At 40.5% G+C, this 15,516-nt stretch overlaps 1 protein-coding gene across 2 annotated transcripts in view; it reads right to left on the bottom strand.

The window, feature by feature from the left end:
• Nucleotides 1–15,516, bottom strand: part of AR (androgen receptor) — a 172,916-nt gene that overhangs the window by 24,363 nt on the left and 133,037 nt on the right. Inside the window, exons 3-4 of one of the 2 annotated variants that reach the window (XM_075999318.1) lie at nt 13,956–14,072; nt 6,083–9,818 (exon numbers count right to left, since the gene is read on the bottom strand). In XM_075999318.1, coding sequence (XP_075855433.1) covers nt 9,757–9,818; nt 13,956–14,072 — 179 coding nt within the window. In that variant the 3' untranslated portion in view covers nt 6,083–9,756. Of the gene's footprint in view, nt 1–6,082; nt 9,819–13,955; nt 14,073–15,516 lie in introns of those variants that run through there. The other variant, XM_012736271.2, reaches the window with a different exon arrangement.

Here is a 15,516-nt window from a genome sequence, read left to right as displayed (position 1 = left end):
TGCTGTGCCAGATTTCTGACTTACAACTGATAAATGGGTATTGTTTGAAGCTGCTAAATTTATGGCAATATATTATGCAGCAATAGAAAACAAATACACTTTCCTTACAGAAGTGTGATGTAAGGCAAAAGAATAGGCTTTGGAGTTAGACAATATTGGGTTCAAATCCTAGCCCTGTCAATTACTAGCCTAATAACTTTGAGCCCTCTGCTTAGCTTCTCTAAAATTCAGTTTCCTCACTTGTAAAATGGGGGTGCTGCCATACCCATCTATTAGAACACTGATGAGAAGTAAATAAGAGTGTGCCTGGCACATAGTGAGCCCTCTAAAATGGTTTCTTCACTCTCAATCCATTCCTAAAGAGTAAGGAGTAAAATGGCTTGCAGGTAACCTGATTCAGGCATGGGGAAGGGCAGAAAGCAAGATTGACAGGGAACCAGAGATAGCAGGGAAAGCAAGGGTGACATATTATGAAATAAAAACAATAACCTAGTTTCTTCAGCACATGACTGCCTATAAAACTAAATTCAGATCTGAAATGTAATTCTAAATGCTAAGTAAACATAAAGGTATGTTTGGTGCAGGGCTGCAAATTCCTTGTGAAACCAGACTAGGCCATACTTATATGAATACATGTGTGCATGCGTGTGTACAGTGTTTATATATTATAATGTTTAAATCTAAGGGTCATGAACTCAAAAGTCTTCACAAGTCAGACAGATATATAAATGACCAAATATGCCTGGCGAACATAAATAGGGAGGGTTGGGGATAGTGACATTGATCCATGCCCTGCTTAGGGGCAGTCTATGCCAATTTCCTAAACAAACACTTCATCGGACAAACAGAATTCTGCAGGTGAATTTTGGCCTGGGGAAAGGCAGTTTGTGGCCTCTGGCTTAAATCAGGCCAGTCATCTTTCCATCTACTAGCATTGGAGTCAGAGGATCTCACTGTATGACTTTAGGATTTAAAGGTTAGAGGAATACTCGATTACGAGCCAAGGGAGCTCACTGTGGGACTTCAGGACTGTCTCTTTCCTTCTCTGGCTCTTACTTTCTTTACACATGTATAAAGTGTAGAAGTTAAGACCCAAGATTCTGGAGTCAGACTCTTTCATCTGTAACCCTGGTTCTATCACTGACTAGCTGTGTGACTTTGAGCAAGAATGAGCCTCTCTGTACCTCAGGTAGCTCATTTGTAAAATGGGCATAATATCAGTGCCTGACTCATAAAGTTATTACAAGGAATATAGACACTGTGGTGGTGCCTGAGAGTAGAAAGCAGATTATATACCACCAGAAGGACTCTCCAAGACAGATGCGTAGTGAAAAATGCAGCGAATTCCAAGAGGCCAAATGCAATACTGACATTAAAGTTCTAAAATGCTATTCACAATAAAGGACTTATTATTATTGGTGGTGGTATTCAGAGTCTCGTGAGGTGTGTGACCTTGAACAAATCTCTTGATTTTTTCCTGCCCCTCAGTTTTCTGATCTATATAATGGTGATGACCTGGCTTAACTACTGCATAGGACTATTTTTAGGAGGAAATGAGATGAACCCAGTGAAAGTGCTCTGCACTCTGTAAAAGTGTATAAAAAATAGACAAATCTATAGTTAGAAAACATTCTGAGAAATTGTATGGTGGCAAACTGAGAAGTATGGCCTTCCATCTTGGGCAAATGGTCTCCAGCCAAGGGTTGAGGACCAAATTGACAGGTTTCAGAATTTTAAGATAATAACAGGATCTATGTCACAGGGTTGTTGTGATTTTCCACACAGGGATGTGTCCCCAGTGCTTGGCACAGAGTGAAGTTTATAGGTCAATCAGTGATGGCTGTTACTATTGCTATTATTGAGCTCCACATTGCTACACTTCCACTTCAAACCCTTTATACCAAGCAGGTGAACTTCTTTGTGAAAAAGCTAACTGATGAAACATAGACTTTCCACAAGGACTGGAATCTAATAGAAGAGAGAGTTAGGGTTAGAAGAATCAATCTAGTACAGTAGCAGAACCCCAAGAGTCCTGCAAGTTTCCTCAAGGGCCCGTGAGAGAAGGCAAAGTAGGCCTTAACATGTGGCTTCAAGTGCCTCACCTACTTTCAAATAAGAGCAGCAGTGGTTTATTCTGTACCTACATCTGAGACTCCATGTCAGGTTTTGTCTGAATTGAATGAAAGGTTCCATTTCCAAAAGAGAGTTTGAAGGCCTGAGATTTTGTCTCTCCCTTCTCCCTCTCAAATCAATCTTGAATTTTGATGACGAGGAGACTGAAGGCCAAAGATAAGTTGTGCTCAAGGTCACACAGTTAGATACTGGCAAAGCAAGAGTTAAAACCAGGTATACTCTCTTCTAGGGTGGTGGTATTCTTTGCATTTCATCAGGGTGAGTAGCATTTTACTGGAGAGAAGGGTCAGTGGTGGGAGTTGGAGATGGATGGGAAAGAACTAGGACAGGGACAAGAGGCAGGGAGCAGAGTCCGTCCTTGGCAGGCATGGAGTGAGAGATTAGTAGGGGGTGCAACCAAGTGGGATTAATAAATGTATGCCAAATTCCTTCAGGCAAGAAGGCTCCTTGGTTCTTCCCCCCACGCCCCCATTCTCCTTACAGTCCCAATTGTTGGTCAGAGAAATAGCCAGGGGAAAGAATATCAAATTTTATCTTTCAAGGTTTATGTTGGACTATTTAGTCTAATGTTTTTTAGTTCATGGAGGAGTAAACGTAATTAATAATAGAATGATACGCAATGCTGCACATCCTTGCCAAAGCACAGAATCCAGCAGAAACTATTTCCAAGTCTCCACTCTCTGACTACTGAGCCAGAAGAAAGAGGCTCACTGTCCAGATGCCATCCTCAGTGAGGGGCACAAGGTTTTACTAAAAACCTGCTCATGTGAAATTGCAGAGCCTGGAAATGCTTTCGAATACCAGGCTTTTCCACTGGAAAATGTAACTACATGAATTTAGAGCATACATGCTTTTACAATTACATTTAAACTGACATTAAAAACAAATGCGAAACAGTCCAAGCCGAACAGGTCAGCATGACCTGGAAAGCAAACGAGAGGGGGTAAAAAAAAAAGAAAAAAGAAAAAAGTCTCAATGTTAACAGCATTAATTCTGTCAGTCTGTTGTAAATAAGAAAATACCATTGGTGTATTAATGGCTTTATTTAGGGAAATTTTCTCTAGCAGAAATATGCAACATTCAAACAAATAGAAAGCAGTCAAAAAAAAAAAAAAACAAAACACATTAGCTTTTCAATCCACATTAGGGAACTTCTTGTTGGCCTGGAGGTTAAAATTCTGCCCTGAGGAGGGGGAGAGGGGGAGACTCCCCTCCCGAAGTTCTTCCTTGGCTTTATTCCAGAATGTTGCTGAGTCAGGGTTAAGAGAAATAATTGTGTGTGTGTGTGTGTGTGTGTGCACACGCACACGCCCACGCAGATGGAGACCAGAGAAAAAAGGGTGGGAAAGGCGGGCCCCAGGCAAAGCAGGGAGGGTGCTTCTGACTCTCATATCTGTCTGCTTCTGGCCTCATAGACACCACTTCTCTCTCCACTGGAAAAAAAACTGGTTTTAATATGGAGGCTCTGAGGCAAAGAGAGAGCAAAATATTACAAATTCAAAGTGCCTCCTAAATATCATTGCAATGATATGAGGCTGGCTTGGGAGAAGAACAGGGCCTCACACCTGACACAGAGGCTAGCCTGTGATGTGAGAGAGCATTGGAGGGCCGTGGGAGCACTAAGGCTAGAAGTAAGAGGAAAAGAGTGATCCACTTTCTTCCATAATCCTAACTTCAATAGGAAACAAGGAAAGAAGGTACTGGTTCTCAGATTTTGCCTTTTCTCTCTTTATGAAAGGTTCAAGTGGGTGTGAGCTCCTGCAAACAGAGTCACCTTGACTTTGGGAATAAGGAGAGAACTGTCTGACTCTAGTCTCCTGGTGTGTTTGAAGAGTGGGGTTGGCTGGCTTCTCCTTCAGGAGAAGCAGAAATCTGGTCCTTGTTTACTGAACTTCTGATAGGGCCTGAGGCTAAGATCTAGGACCCAGGATTATTAAAAGGATTTGGATCTGTAAAATTTGGATTCAGTCAAAAGTCTGCACTTAAGGATCCAGAAGGCCACACGTGGCCCCCAGGCTGCAGGTTCCCCACCCCTGACTAAGTCCTTGGCAAGGGTACAGAAGACTGGAACCTAAGAGAAAACTCTATGAATTGCCTAATAAACAAGTAAAGATGGCAACAGGAGTCTCAGACAGGCACAGTGGCTTTTTGTTCAAGGTGGCACCTTGAGTCCCATTAGCAAAGTTTCTTCCCAGCAGTACACCAGGGAAAGCAAGCGACTGAGCCCGAGCTTCACTGTATCCTCCTGAGTCAGTACCTGGTTGCCATAACATACAATGAAGAATAATCAAGAAGCACTCTGCCAATGCCAAGTCACATTACAGGAAACAAAACTCATGATCCTCACAACTACATGAATGGTAACTGCTACTACTTCTAGAGCTAGTCCTCACAACATCCTTGTAAGGTAGGGAAACACTATTGGTCCCACTCGGGGGAGTCAGCAACCAAGAGAGTACCCCCAGCCCCATCATCAAAATCTGTGTTGAGGAGCAAAAGGTTAAGCTTGTAAGCTTCAGATGCCAGGTTTTTCCAGGCTATCCACTAGAGCACTCTAGAGCTCTCATTTTGAATGAGGCAGGTCAGCCTTTCTTCAGTGTCTAGTCATGTTGAGATGCTTGCAATTGCCAAGTGGGAATTGTTCTAATATGAAAGAGAGATACTGTTGAGTGTAGCAGCTTAAAGATGGGTTTGCACCTAGCAGGCTCCATAATCAGATGCCCAAGTCAGGTCCTCTGTCATAGGAGGCAGCATGCCAAGTTAAGGAGAAAGGGTGGTTGCTCTTAATATGTTGGAGTGGCAGTTTCCTTTTGTCTTTTGCTATCTACTTATAACATAGAGGTGAGATGGGAAAATCGAAAATTGTTTACCTGGAGTTTTTTCCTTCTTTTCTGCCTTATTGACAAGTATACTGAAAAGCTTATATATGTATGTGTGTGCATTTCTCTGCACACAGTGGGCAAGAATAGTGGGGAGGGAAGGAGGATGTGGAGGAAGAAATGAGGTAGAATTTAACAGTTTCATTATGGTCATTGAAAGACCAACAAAGACTCCTTATTGGGGTCTTCTTAATTTCTTGCAGCAGCCAAACAATTTCACAATACTACAAGCATTATTACTCATCCTGGAGATGGGAATGCTTTGAAATTAGTGTCTGTGTGCCTAACAGCTCACTAATCAAAGCTTCCATGCCTCATTTTCCACCCTGGGGAGAGTCAGCAGTCTCTTTCAGTTTCATTGTGGCCAGCATGACACCTTACTGTGCAGGCTTGGGCTGGTGACCATTCTTCTTGGTCAAGATCCAGATTTTTTTCTTAGTTCCAAATGCCAGTACAAGTTTTCTGCAGGTGCTCAGTGCTTACATGTTTTTAATTGCTGAGTGCTAGAAGGCTAAAATGTTCCTCAACAATTAGTTTTCACTTCAGCCATAGAAGCATTGGTCCGATAGGGTGTTAAGCAGGGGAGAAGAAGATATTTCCATGCCTGGGTTAATAGATCTAAAAAGTATAGCAAGGATTAACTAGAAACAGAAGGATAGAACCTGATTCCAAAAGAGGTAATCCAGGGTAGTGGTACTATTTCCAGTTTACTTCTAGATATCGGTTGTCATGGAAATATTATCAATAACAGATAATCTGAAGGCTCTTGGCTTTTTGGTGGCTGTATATTTTCCCCTTAGTTCTACTTCTAAATGACATGATCCCAAAAGATGTACAAAAGTCTCTAAAAAAGAAGCATGCTCAGATAAATTGTCACTACAATAAGGAAGTATTCTAAATTTTTGTGGCCTTAAGGAATATATCCTATAATTTATAACAATGGGTGGCATTCTTCTTAAATAAAAAAATAAAATGTTTTCAAACAAGCAGTTATGCTATAAACAAAAATGAAACTTTTTCACCAAACTATTATATTTGGAAAATACTTGCTTTTATATATATATGGCCTATTGTGTGCTGTGTACTCTTAGCTTTCTGCCTACCACCTTTGAAAAATATTGCCTATGGTATCATTTTATTCTCTCAAAAGCAACTGAGGGATTTTTGAGCATTCACTACAAAAGTAAACAACAATAAAATCTTTCTATTGCTACTATACTTTAAAAACTCAAGTATTTTAAGTGAAAATTTTATAAGTGAGTTACTCAGGTATCAGATATGGGGTATTATATATTTTGATTAGAAAAAATTACTTATCTCTAACCATAGTTCTCTAAAAGCAAAAGGTCAGAGACAGGGTACAACATATATGTGCTGTCCCAGATAATTTGCTTTGAAGGAATTAAGAGAAAGAATTTCTGGTCTCTTCATATATAAGTTCCCTTGAGAACTACAATTAGACAGATGAATGCCTTCTTCCTTCCAAAGTGTCACCCAATGTGTATGTAACCAACTGAGGGATGGCAATCTAGGCCATGGAGAGCATATTTCAAGGGTTGATTCGAGGGTAATTCAGAGACCAAAGAACAAAGGAAAAAGAACCAAAAGCCACACTACAATAGCAGAGGGAAAACAGGCCCCAGTGGTACCTGGAAACACAAAGACCAATTCTCATCCAAGAAGGGATGGATGGTATAATGATATCTATTGTGTGACTACTATGTACCAGTTTCTTTATATACTAACAACAATTCTGCAAAGGAGATTTTATTTTTCCTACAGTGTAGTTGGAGAAACTGAGTCTCAGAGAGATGTAATGATTTGTCCAAGGTCATCAAGATAGAAAGGGGTAGAGCCAGGATTAGAAACAGGGCCCATTTGTATCTAAGTTGATTATACTATTTTCACTATATCACAGGACCTCTTAAAACAAAAACCCAAAAAACAAATAAACAAACAAAAAACCTAGGTGCTCTAAGTGCTGAGTCACACATTGCTCATGTTGATGCCAAAATTTATAATTCTGCTCCTTTGTGCATGCCTCAGTTATGCAGATCTGTTGGAGCACTCAGGTATCTGAGAATTATGTGTGGGAAGCAGTACTTCTCAGAACTAAGACTTACTGCTTGTATCTCTAACCTGAAGACTTTTAGGGCTCTAGTGTAGAGGGTCAAAGGAAAAGGGAGGAAATATCACTAATTGAGGCCCACATTGTTAATTCTTTATGACACTTTGCTTCTTGCTGAACAGAAGGTAGAGCGAATTGAATCATTGGGTGGTTTCTAGAAATCTGTGATTTCTAGGCCTCCTACTTTAGCAATGAGGTTATTTATGTGGTAGCACCATGATGAGGTTCTGTGTACATGCTGGTCGGACAGTGTATAAAAGGACTATTAAACTCTAGATATCCAAAATATTTACTGGTCACTCTGTGTGATGCTAGAAGTCATATTTCTTAGAAATAACTTATTTTGCATGATCCTTGAGTCAGGAATGTATACCTGAGGCCATTAGGTGACTCGGGCAATAACCATGCTTTGGACTATTTGAGTATGACAACAATGTTACAGACTCAACACGGTTTACTTTAGTAGCTACTGGTGCATAATCTTGAGATGTGGTAATGATGGTCTCTTCTTGATCATTAATGCATTCTTGACTGATTCTCCCGGTAAGCAATGACACACACATCTGCAAAATGGTAACCAGGGCTAGGGATATTATCTGCTTACAAGAGAGTCTTTGCTTGTGTATACCTGTTTTCTAAAGTGTATTCCTGACAACAGTGGTTTTGTAGGATGTTAACAGGTGTTATGTGAAAAAAGGGGCCCTATGGTTGAATTAACTTTGGGAATCCTCAGTTACAAAAGCTCCTCAGGTTAGTTTATTGCAGGACTCACCAGGGCCTGTGATATGCTAATATGCATTGTAAATCGTCCTGAGCAGGACCATAATATGCAGGGTTTCTTCACTTACTTGACCTTAGAAATCATTTTTCATGGAGCATGTCATGGAACTAGTTTTCTCAGAACTGAAGCCGGAAAACACTGGCCTACACCAAGGCAATTGGCTTTTGGTATGAAGGCAGGTCCCTTATACAAGCCAGTTGCCTTGGTCTAGGCCAGAGTTTCTTCATGTACGTGGTCAGAACTTATAGGCAGTAGCCCAAACAGAGGAAACTAGCCCCAGAAACCAAATCTAGATGTTTAGCAAAATTTGAGGCTATACATTTCTCTATACCTGGCCTACTGTCTCCCTTTTTAAAATGTAATCCTTCACCAATACAACATTAATGATGCTACCAATTTTCTTAAAAATAAAAGCAAATAAACAAAATGATATATGATCATCTCTGTTCCGTGGTCACAGATCTTTAATTGTCAGAAGCCCAAACTTCTTAGCATAGTAACCAAGTTCATTTTCAATGTGGTTTCAGTTTGACTTTCCCATTTTCCCAGCTCTAGCCATACTCAACTACTTCCTGTTTTTCAAACCGTCAATGCATTTTGTTCATATCTCTGTGCCTTTATTCAAACTGTGCCCTTTGCCTTGGATGTCTCTTCTCAGTGATTTCCTATTTATCCTTTAAGGCTAACATATATTCATTACCCCTGTCTGTCTCCCCTTGTTTAAATATTTGAGGGCAGGGATTATATCTCATTTAGTTCTGCTTTCCCCAAGTACCCAGCAGAGTGTCCAACACATAATTGGCACTCAATAAATATTTGCTAAATGGATAAATAGCTGAGTAAATGGATGAAAAGATAAAAGCACTAGCTTTGTGGCTGGTTGGAAGAATTGATGGATAGACAGGATACATAAATGTTGTGAAGAACCATGCCACAAATAGTATTTCAAAATTAAAATCACTCTCTTGCATCCAGGACATGCGATCTGAAGGTAGCAATACTGGGTTGCTCTTGAGCATGGAGAAGAATGAAACAGCTGGAATCAGGACTGGCTGAAAACCTAGAAGCTGTAAGGGCGTTCACAGTGTCCATGACGACATTAGATCATGGCTAGGGGCTCCCCAAGCTATCCTCCCAACTAGAGAATTCATAGAGGTTGTTAAAACCTGTACACCTGCTAAGTTTTGATTCTCAGATGCAGCGTTCAGTCTCCTAGTAGGAAAGAGACTTCTCAAATATGCTAGAGGAACCTATAAAGAAAATGCTACACAATTCAGGGTCTCACATGCTTTAGGTCTCCTTATTCCTTCTCCTTTTCTGGGTTTTGGCTGCTACCTGAAATTTATGAAAGGCCTATAACCTTCCATGGTCCAGGAGAAGAAGGAATCAACAAGGGCCGATGCCATTTACTAAAAGCTGAGAACTCAATAGTTGCAAAACACAAAGATAAATAACGTTTGGGCAGAAATGGGAGGGAAAATGGGAAGCAGGGAGGGGTCAGGAAAGTAGATGGCAGGAAGCACAATTCTTTCTTTCTCATTCCGTATTGGAAACTAGGAGAGTACCCTTAGAAAGTGCTGAGAAAAGTGATAAATGGCTGTGCATTTATTATCATTATGAGCTGTGAAAAAGCCACAGCTAATTCACAGGAGGGAAGGTCCTCATCTGACACCTTATAAGAGTTTTCTTAAATGAAAAGTAGTCAAGAGATTTAAATTCTTGAAGCAATTAGCAATATGTGGTTTTCAAATGTAGCCAGAAATGAATCATGTATTAAATACAAAGAAAGGCCAATCTTTGTCATGGATGGGCAGCTGAAAGCCTGGAGACTGTCTTTAAGGAAACCATGCTGAGACTCCAACCAGCCCTAAGATCCTTTCAGAAACACCAAGATCTCCTAGGAAGAGAAGTAGGGAACAGATAGGTAGGCCTGGAAGCAGGAAATATGGGGCTATATGCATTAAATATTTCTGAGTTGAAGAGATCCCATCACCAAATAGTGGATGGAACATTACAGAGAAAGCCAGATTAGAGATCCTGAGGCCTAAAGACCAAGCAGCTATGAGCTGCAAAGTGTCAGTTTCTTTAAGATATAAAGAGAGCCCTTCTACCTTCCACTGCCTAAATAATCTATCCACCCAGTCTACTTTTGGATACACAATATATCTTATGTTATAGTATGTATGTACTGTGTGTCTTATGTAGGTGTGAATGGAGGTAGCTTTAATTACTATTAGTCAAAGCACTCAAGTCTCCACTATCTAGACTTCTTCGAGCAGAGGACAGCCAATCTAAGAAAGGGATGAAAACTTAAAATCTTTTCTGTGTGGCTTCATACATAGAATCACAAAATGTTAGTATCAGAAAGGTCCTTAGTGAAGCCCACTATTCCAGTTTAATGATGGAAAAGATGAGCCTCAAAGGGGAGAAGGGACTTGCTTATGGCCACATTCCTATTTGTCATTTTGGAATATACTATATAATTTTAATTTGGGTGATGGGAATAAGAAAATGAAATTACATGAATTCTCCCTCAAGGTGATCAAAATGTCCATGCTAAACCCAAATCTTATTAAAATGGAAGCCTATTGCTAAGTATTCACAAGGGCCACTCCATATTAATGCTTTCTTTCTTTTTTCCATTGTTTGAGTAAAGGTGTGGTATACACTGAATTCACAAGTAAACATTAAATTTGGAAGGAGTTGCAGCAGAAAGGCAGGGAAAGTGGAGATAGGTTCAGCAAAATGGAAAGGTTTGTTCCTCAAGCAGTAGTTTAAGAAAGTAAAAACCTGGGTTTTTATGGACATGGTACTTGAACCTAACATATGATTTTCTTAATTACTAAAATGAGGTTCTGAACAGGGCCTGGGTGGTACTTGTTGGTTTTAGGCACTCAAGAATAATTTCTGGTAATCCTCTGTCTGTTGGAGCCATTACATATTATGGGGGATGTTAAGTAACTCAGGATAAAAGCCATTGGGAAGTGCTAATAGCCTTACCAGCTAAATTACCAGTGACCTCACTGCCATAATAAACCCCCACATTTGTCTAGCACTTCATCATTTATCAAGGATGTTCACATTCATCATGTCATTTGATCCTCATTATACCTCTGTGAGGGCAGTATCTCTAAATCACAGATGACGAAATTGAGGCTCAGAAGGGGCACATGGTCAATAACGGAGCTGGGCCTTTAACCTAGGTCTGCCTGGCTCTAAAGGCAAGGCCATTTTCACATCAGGAATCCTTGCATCCTGTGAGAATTTCTTGAAGTCTGCCAGCCTGAAGCCTGAAAGCCTAGCATGGTGCCTTGTACACAGCAGACACTCAGTGTATCATGGGAATGGAACTGAAACAAAAGCCAGTGCACAGCAGTTCTCAGCTGGTCTTCATTGTGTTGACCAAGCTCACTCAAGTTTGAGTAATCTACCCAATAAATCAATTTAAAAACTTATTGCTGGCCTTTATCAAAAGGTCTCAAAACAATAAATGTTGGCATGGATGCAGAGAGATAGGAACACTCATACACTGCTAGTGGGACTGCAAACTAGTGCAACCTCTGTGGAAAGCAATATGGAGATACTTCAAAGTGATAGAAGTGGATCTACCATTTAATCCAGCCATCCCACCACTGGGCATCTACCCAAAAGAACAAAAGACACTCTATAAAAAAGATACCTGCACTCGAATGTTTATAGCAGCATAATTCACAATTGCAAAGCTGTGGAAACAACCCAAGTGCCCATCAATTCATGAGTGGATTAATAAAATGTGGTATATGTATACCATGGAGTACTATTCAGCTATAAGAAACAACAGGGATCTAGCACCTCTTCTATTTTCATGGATAGAGCTGGAACCCATTCTACTAAGTGAAGTATCACAAGAATGGAAAAATAAGCACCACATGTACTCACCAGAAAATTGGTATTAACTGATCAACACATAAGTGCACATATAGGAATAACATTCATTGGGTGTTGGGTAGGTGGGGGGAGGGGATGGGTATATACATACATAATGGGTGTGATGTGCACCATCTGGGGGATGGACATGCTTGAAACTATGACTCAAGGGGGGAGGGAGGGCAAGGGCAATATACGTAACTTTAACATTTGTACCCCCATAATATGCTGAAATAACAACCAAAAGAAAAAAAGTTATTGTGCCATTCTCTCTAATAAATTAATTTACAAACCTGTGTATGATTACTCTATGGCATAGTGAAATTATCTGTTATACACAGACTCCTTTTCAAAAGACTCACTGTAATCATGTCACAGATTGCCTTATACTGGAAGATGTTGCCTGAGACATGCAACTAATGTCAAGATTTAGACCCAAATGTTATGAGGAACTTTGTTACCATTAAACTTTACCTGAATCAAAGTGGGTTTGCAATTCATATCAGTAGATGGCAAGCCAAGGTGTTCTCTACCTGGGGATCCCCCATCTATTACACATCATTCACAGAAGTCTAAATAATTGTGAATTGAGTGTATCAGAACCCCCCCCCCACGGGGTTGCAACATTCCTATGGAGAAAACTTCCCCTAGTTAATCCCCTTCTCATCTTTCCTGCATTCCTGTCTGCACTCCCCCTTCCCAGTCCTGCTTCTTCCTCCCCACTACAGACCACAATTGTTGGATTTCTTCGGAGCACACCAAGCAAACAAAAACAAGGTTGGTTTTTCTCAGATACTGAGTCTCATTTGATGTGGCTGCCTAGAAAGCCACTCACAGAGAATCTGCCTGTGATGCCTGGGAGTACTAGACACTCCTTGAGATGCTTCTTTTCAGACTGTCTCTGATTGAGCCTGAGTCAATTCATTTGAGATACTTTAGTCTGTTTTAAGAATATTACTGGCCTGTGAGGAGGGGGGGATATAGTTATCTACATGAAGACTCACACATGGCTCTGCTCCAGGGTTAGAAAACAAGTTGGTGTCTATAAATATGCATATAGGCAGACAAGGTATTGAGCACCTCACAGAAAGCAGAGATAGACAACTGCTCTAAATTAGCCTTGAGAGGAGAAGGGACAGGACTGGATTCTAAGCATTTGGCTTTTCTAGGCTGATAATGAATAATCAGGTATGAGGCCACAGTTGCAGGCACTCAGAAATAGGCTTGCCTTTCTTCAAATTCCATTTCCAAATCAAAGCAGATTAATGAGCTTGCTTTTCTCATGAAAAATGCATCTTTTTGGAAGCAGCAGGCAGCAGGGAAGACCCTGGCATTGAGCAGATGTAAACATGGAGAGATGAGGAATATGGAGAGGAAAAATATAAGTGTCAATCAACTAATGTCAATCCTTTCTGGAATGATGACAAAGCTCATAGTAGACACAGACTCAGGGGACAGAGCTTTATGAGAGAAGGTTGCCCTTAAAAGAGCTGTATCTTGCTTCTATCAAGCTATTGTGCTGCAGAAAAAAAAATGCTTTTGGAAATTATCAATAGATGTGCAAAGAAAAGAAAATGATTAAAATGCCTGCTCATCTGTTGTAGATGTAGGATAGGAAATTGGCTCTGTTTGGCAGCCTAGTCACAAGCTCAAAAGAGAAGCAGCTTCTCATTCCAGGTGGCTGGCCCTACAACATAAGCAGCAGTTAGCTAACAGATATTCCTAGGTGTTCAGGGCCAGCCTGTGCCTGGGTCATCCTGCACCTGTGACTATTCTGGATTCTTTAGTTCCCTCATCCTAGCTACCATTGAATGACATTAGGTCAGTACTATTAAGTCCCCTGGGGAACTCTGCCCAGTCAAGTGCACACTTACTCACCCTCTGTTTGCTTCACACCTCCTGCTTCAACTCCGAGCCTCAGAGTGGGGAGTGGCATGGTTAAGGAAAAAAGGCACCAGCTGGCTGATGGCCATGTTGGATATGAAAGGGTCAGCCTGCATCTGGGGCATGACTGGCTCCCTTGGAAGCATCAAAGAGGAAAATATGGTTTAAAGAGAGAACTAGAGATGAGGGAGGACGGAGGAGAGAGAAGGAGGAGGAGAAAGAGGGGGGAAAAAAAGGCTCTTACCTCCCAGAGTCATTCCAGCTTCATAGCATTTCCGGAGACGACAAGATGGACAATTTTTCCTTCGGAATTTATCAATGGTGCAGTCATTTCTGCTGGCACATAGGTATTTCTGTTTCCCTGGAAGAGCAAATACAAGAGTAGACAGAGCTGTTAATGTGTTTCCAGAGTCTCTTTTTGTAAGTATTTCTAGGGCAGAAAAGATATGAAGATATATCCTACCAGATGAGAGAAGTAGACAGAGAATGGCCCAAATAATTTGATCACACAGAATCTAACTATGAAAACAGGCTGGTTTAATTTGGATCTATATTGTTTGATTTTCATAGATATTTTTGCAGGGATGAAAAATGCAGGTGCTGTTGATACCTCCATTATTAGGACTACTCACTCGTTTTTAAAATAAGATGCTCTACTTTTAACAAAAGCCAGAAATACCCATGAGAAAATAATCAATTGTGGAAATTGTCACTCCTTTAGCATGGTACAACAGAGATTTGGGCTTGGTCAATGTTTCCTCCTACCGATACCTGCAATCATGTGTGGGATCATAATTAATACTTGAGCTAATGAGATGCTTATTTTTCATAATACCAGTACAGGTAAAACTTCTATAAAAGAGAACACCATGGGATTTCAATTTTTAAATTGCTAGTGATCATGCCCCCAATCTTGCAGGGTATAAAAATTAACCACAGATAAAGCCCACTCTTTGTGTAGTAACTCACAGCCAGTAGAAGGAAGTTCTTTGCAGTCAGCAGAACAACAAAGATCACTGCCATGCATATGTGGAGTTGTCACAGATGCACAGAAACACACATACACATACATGCTCAGACCCAGAGATCCTCAGGATCACATCTGCTCCAAGAAAGATGTGAAGGTCTACTCAAAAACACATATTTTGCTCAACACTTTGTTCTTTTGTTCCTAGCACAAGCCTGGCACACGGTAGGCCCTCAATAAATACGGACTGAATGACTACACAAGTGGAGCAGAGAGATGCATAGGCATGAAGAGTCACCACCAGGAATAGACAAAGATACATCCCTGGCTACTCTGAAACATGCACATCTTTTCACGCTCACAGCCCTGCTCCAGCCAGTCTTTTCTTTCTACATACCCCAGGTATTTTTTTTTTTTCTCACATTTACTGCTGCGCTTTGGTTTACTGGATAGACTAGGATTTTAGGGCAACTTCTTTTGGCACAGGAGAAATGTTTGTGGTCGGGAAAAGGAAGAAAAACTAAAGAGTGATTGCCATTTGATAGCAGAAGGGGAGAAAAACCAAAAACATAAAATGCAGCCACAGCTCAGCTTTCTTCTCCCCTTACTAAACCTAAAATGTACAAATCAGGCACAAAAATACATCTATTACAGCAGGTTATTTTATGTGGTTAATTCAGTAGTAACCAGGTCAGCAAAGCACTACTTTTACTTAAAGGGCTACTTGCAAGAGCATGGGATTAACTGTTATTGTAATAAAGGATTCTTTTTTTTTTTTTTTTATTTCAGGGTATTATGAGGATTCTTTTTAAAAATTTTCTTTCCTTGTTTATTCTTA

This window comes from Microcebus murinus, chromosome X (genome assembly GCF_040939455.1).
Source record: "Microcebus murinus isolate Inina chromosome X, M.murinus_Inina_mat1.0, whole genome shotgun sequence".
In the NCBI taxonomy this organism is placed as follows: Eukaryota; Metazoa; Chordata; class Mammalia; order Primates; family Cheirogaleidae; genus Microcebus; species Microcebus murinus.
Note: the sequence above shows the minus strand (reverse complement) of the source record. Positions and strands in the feature narration are given on the sequence as shown.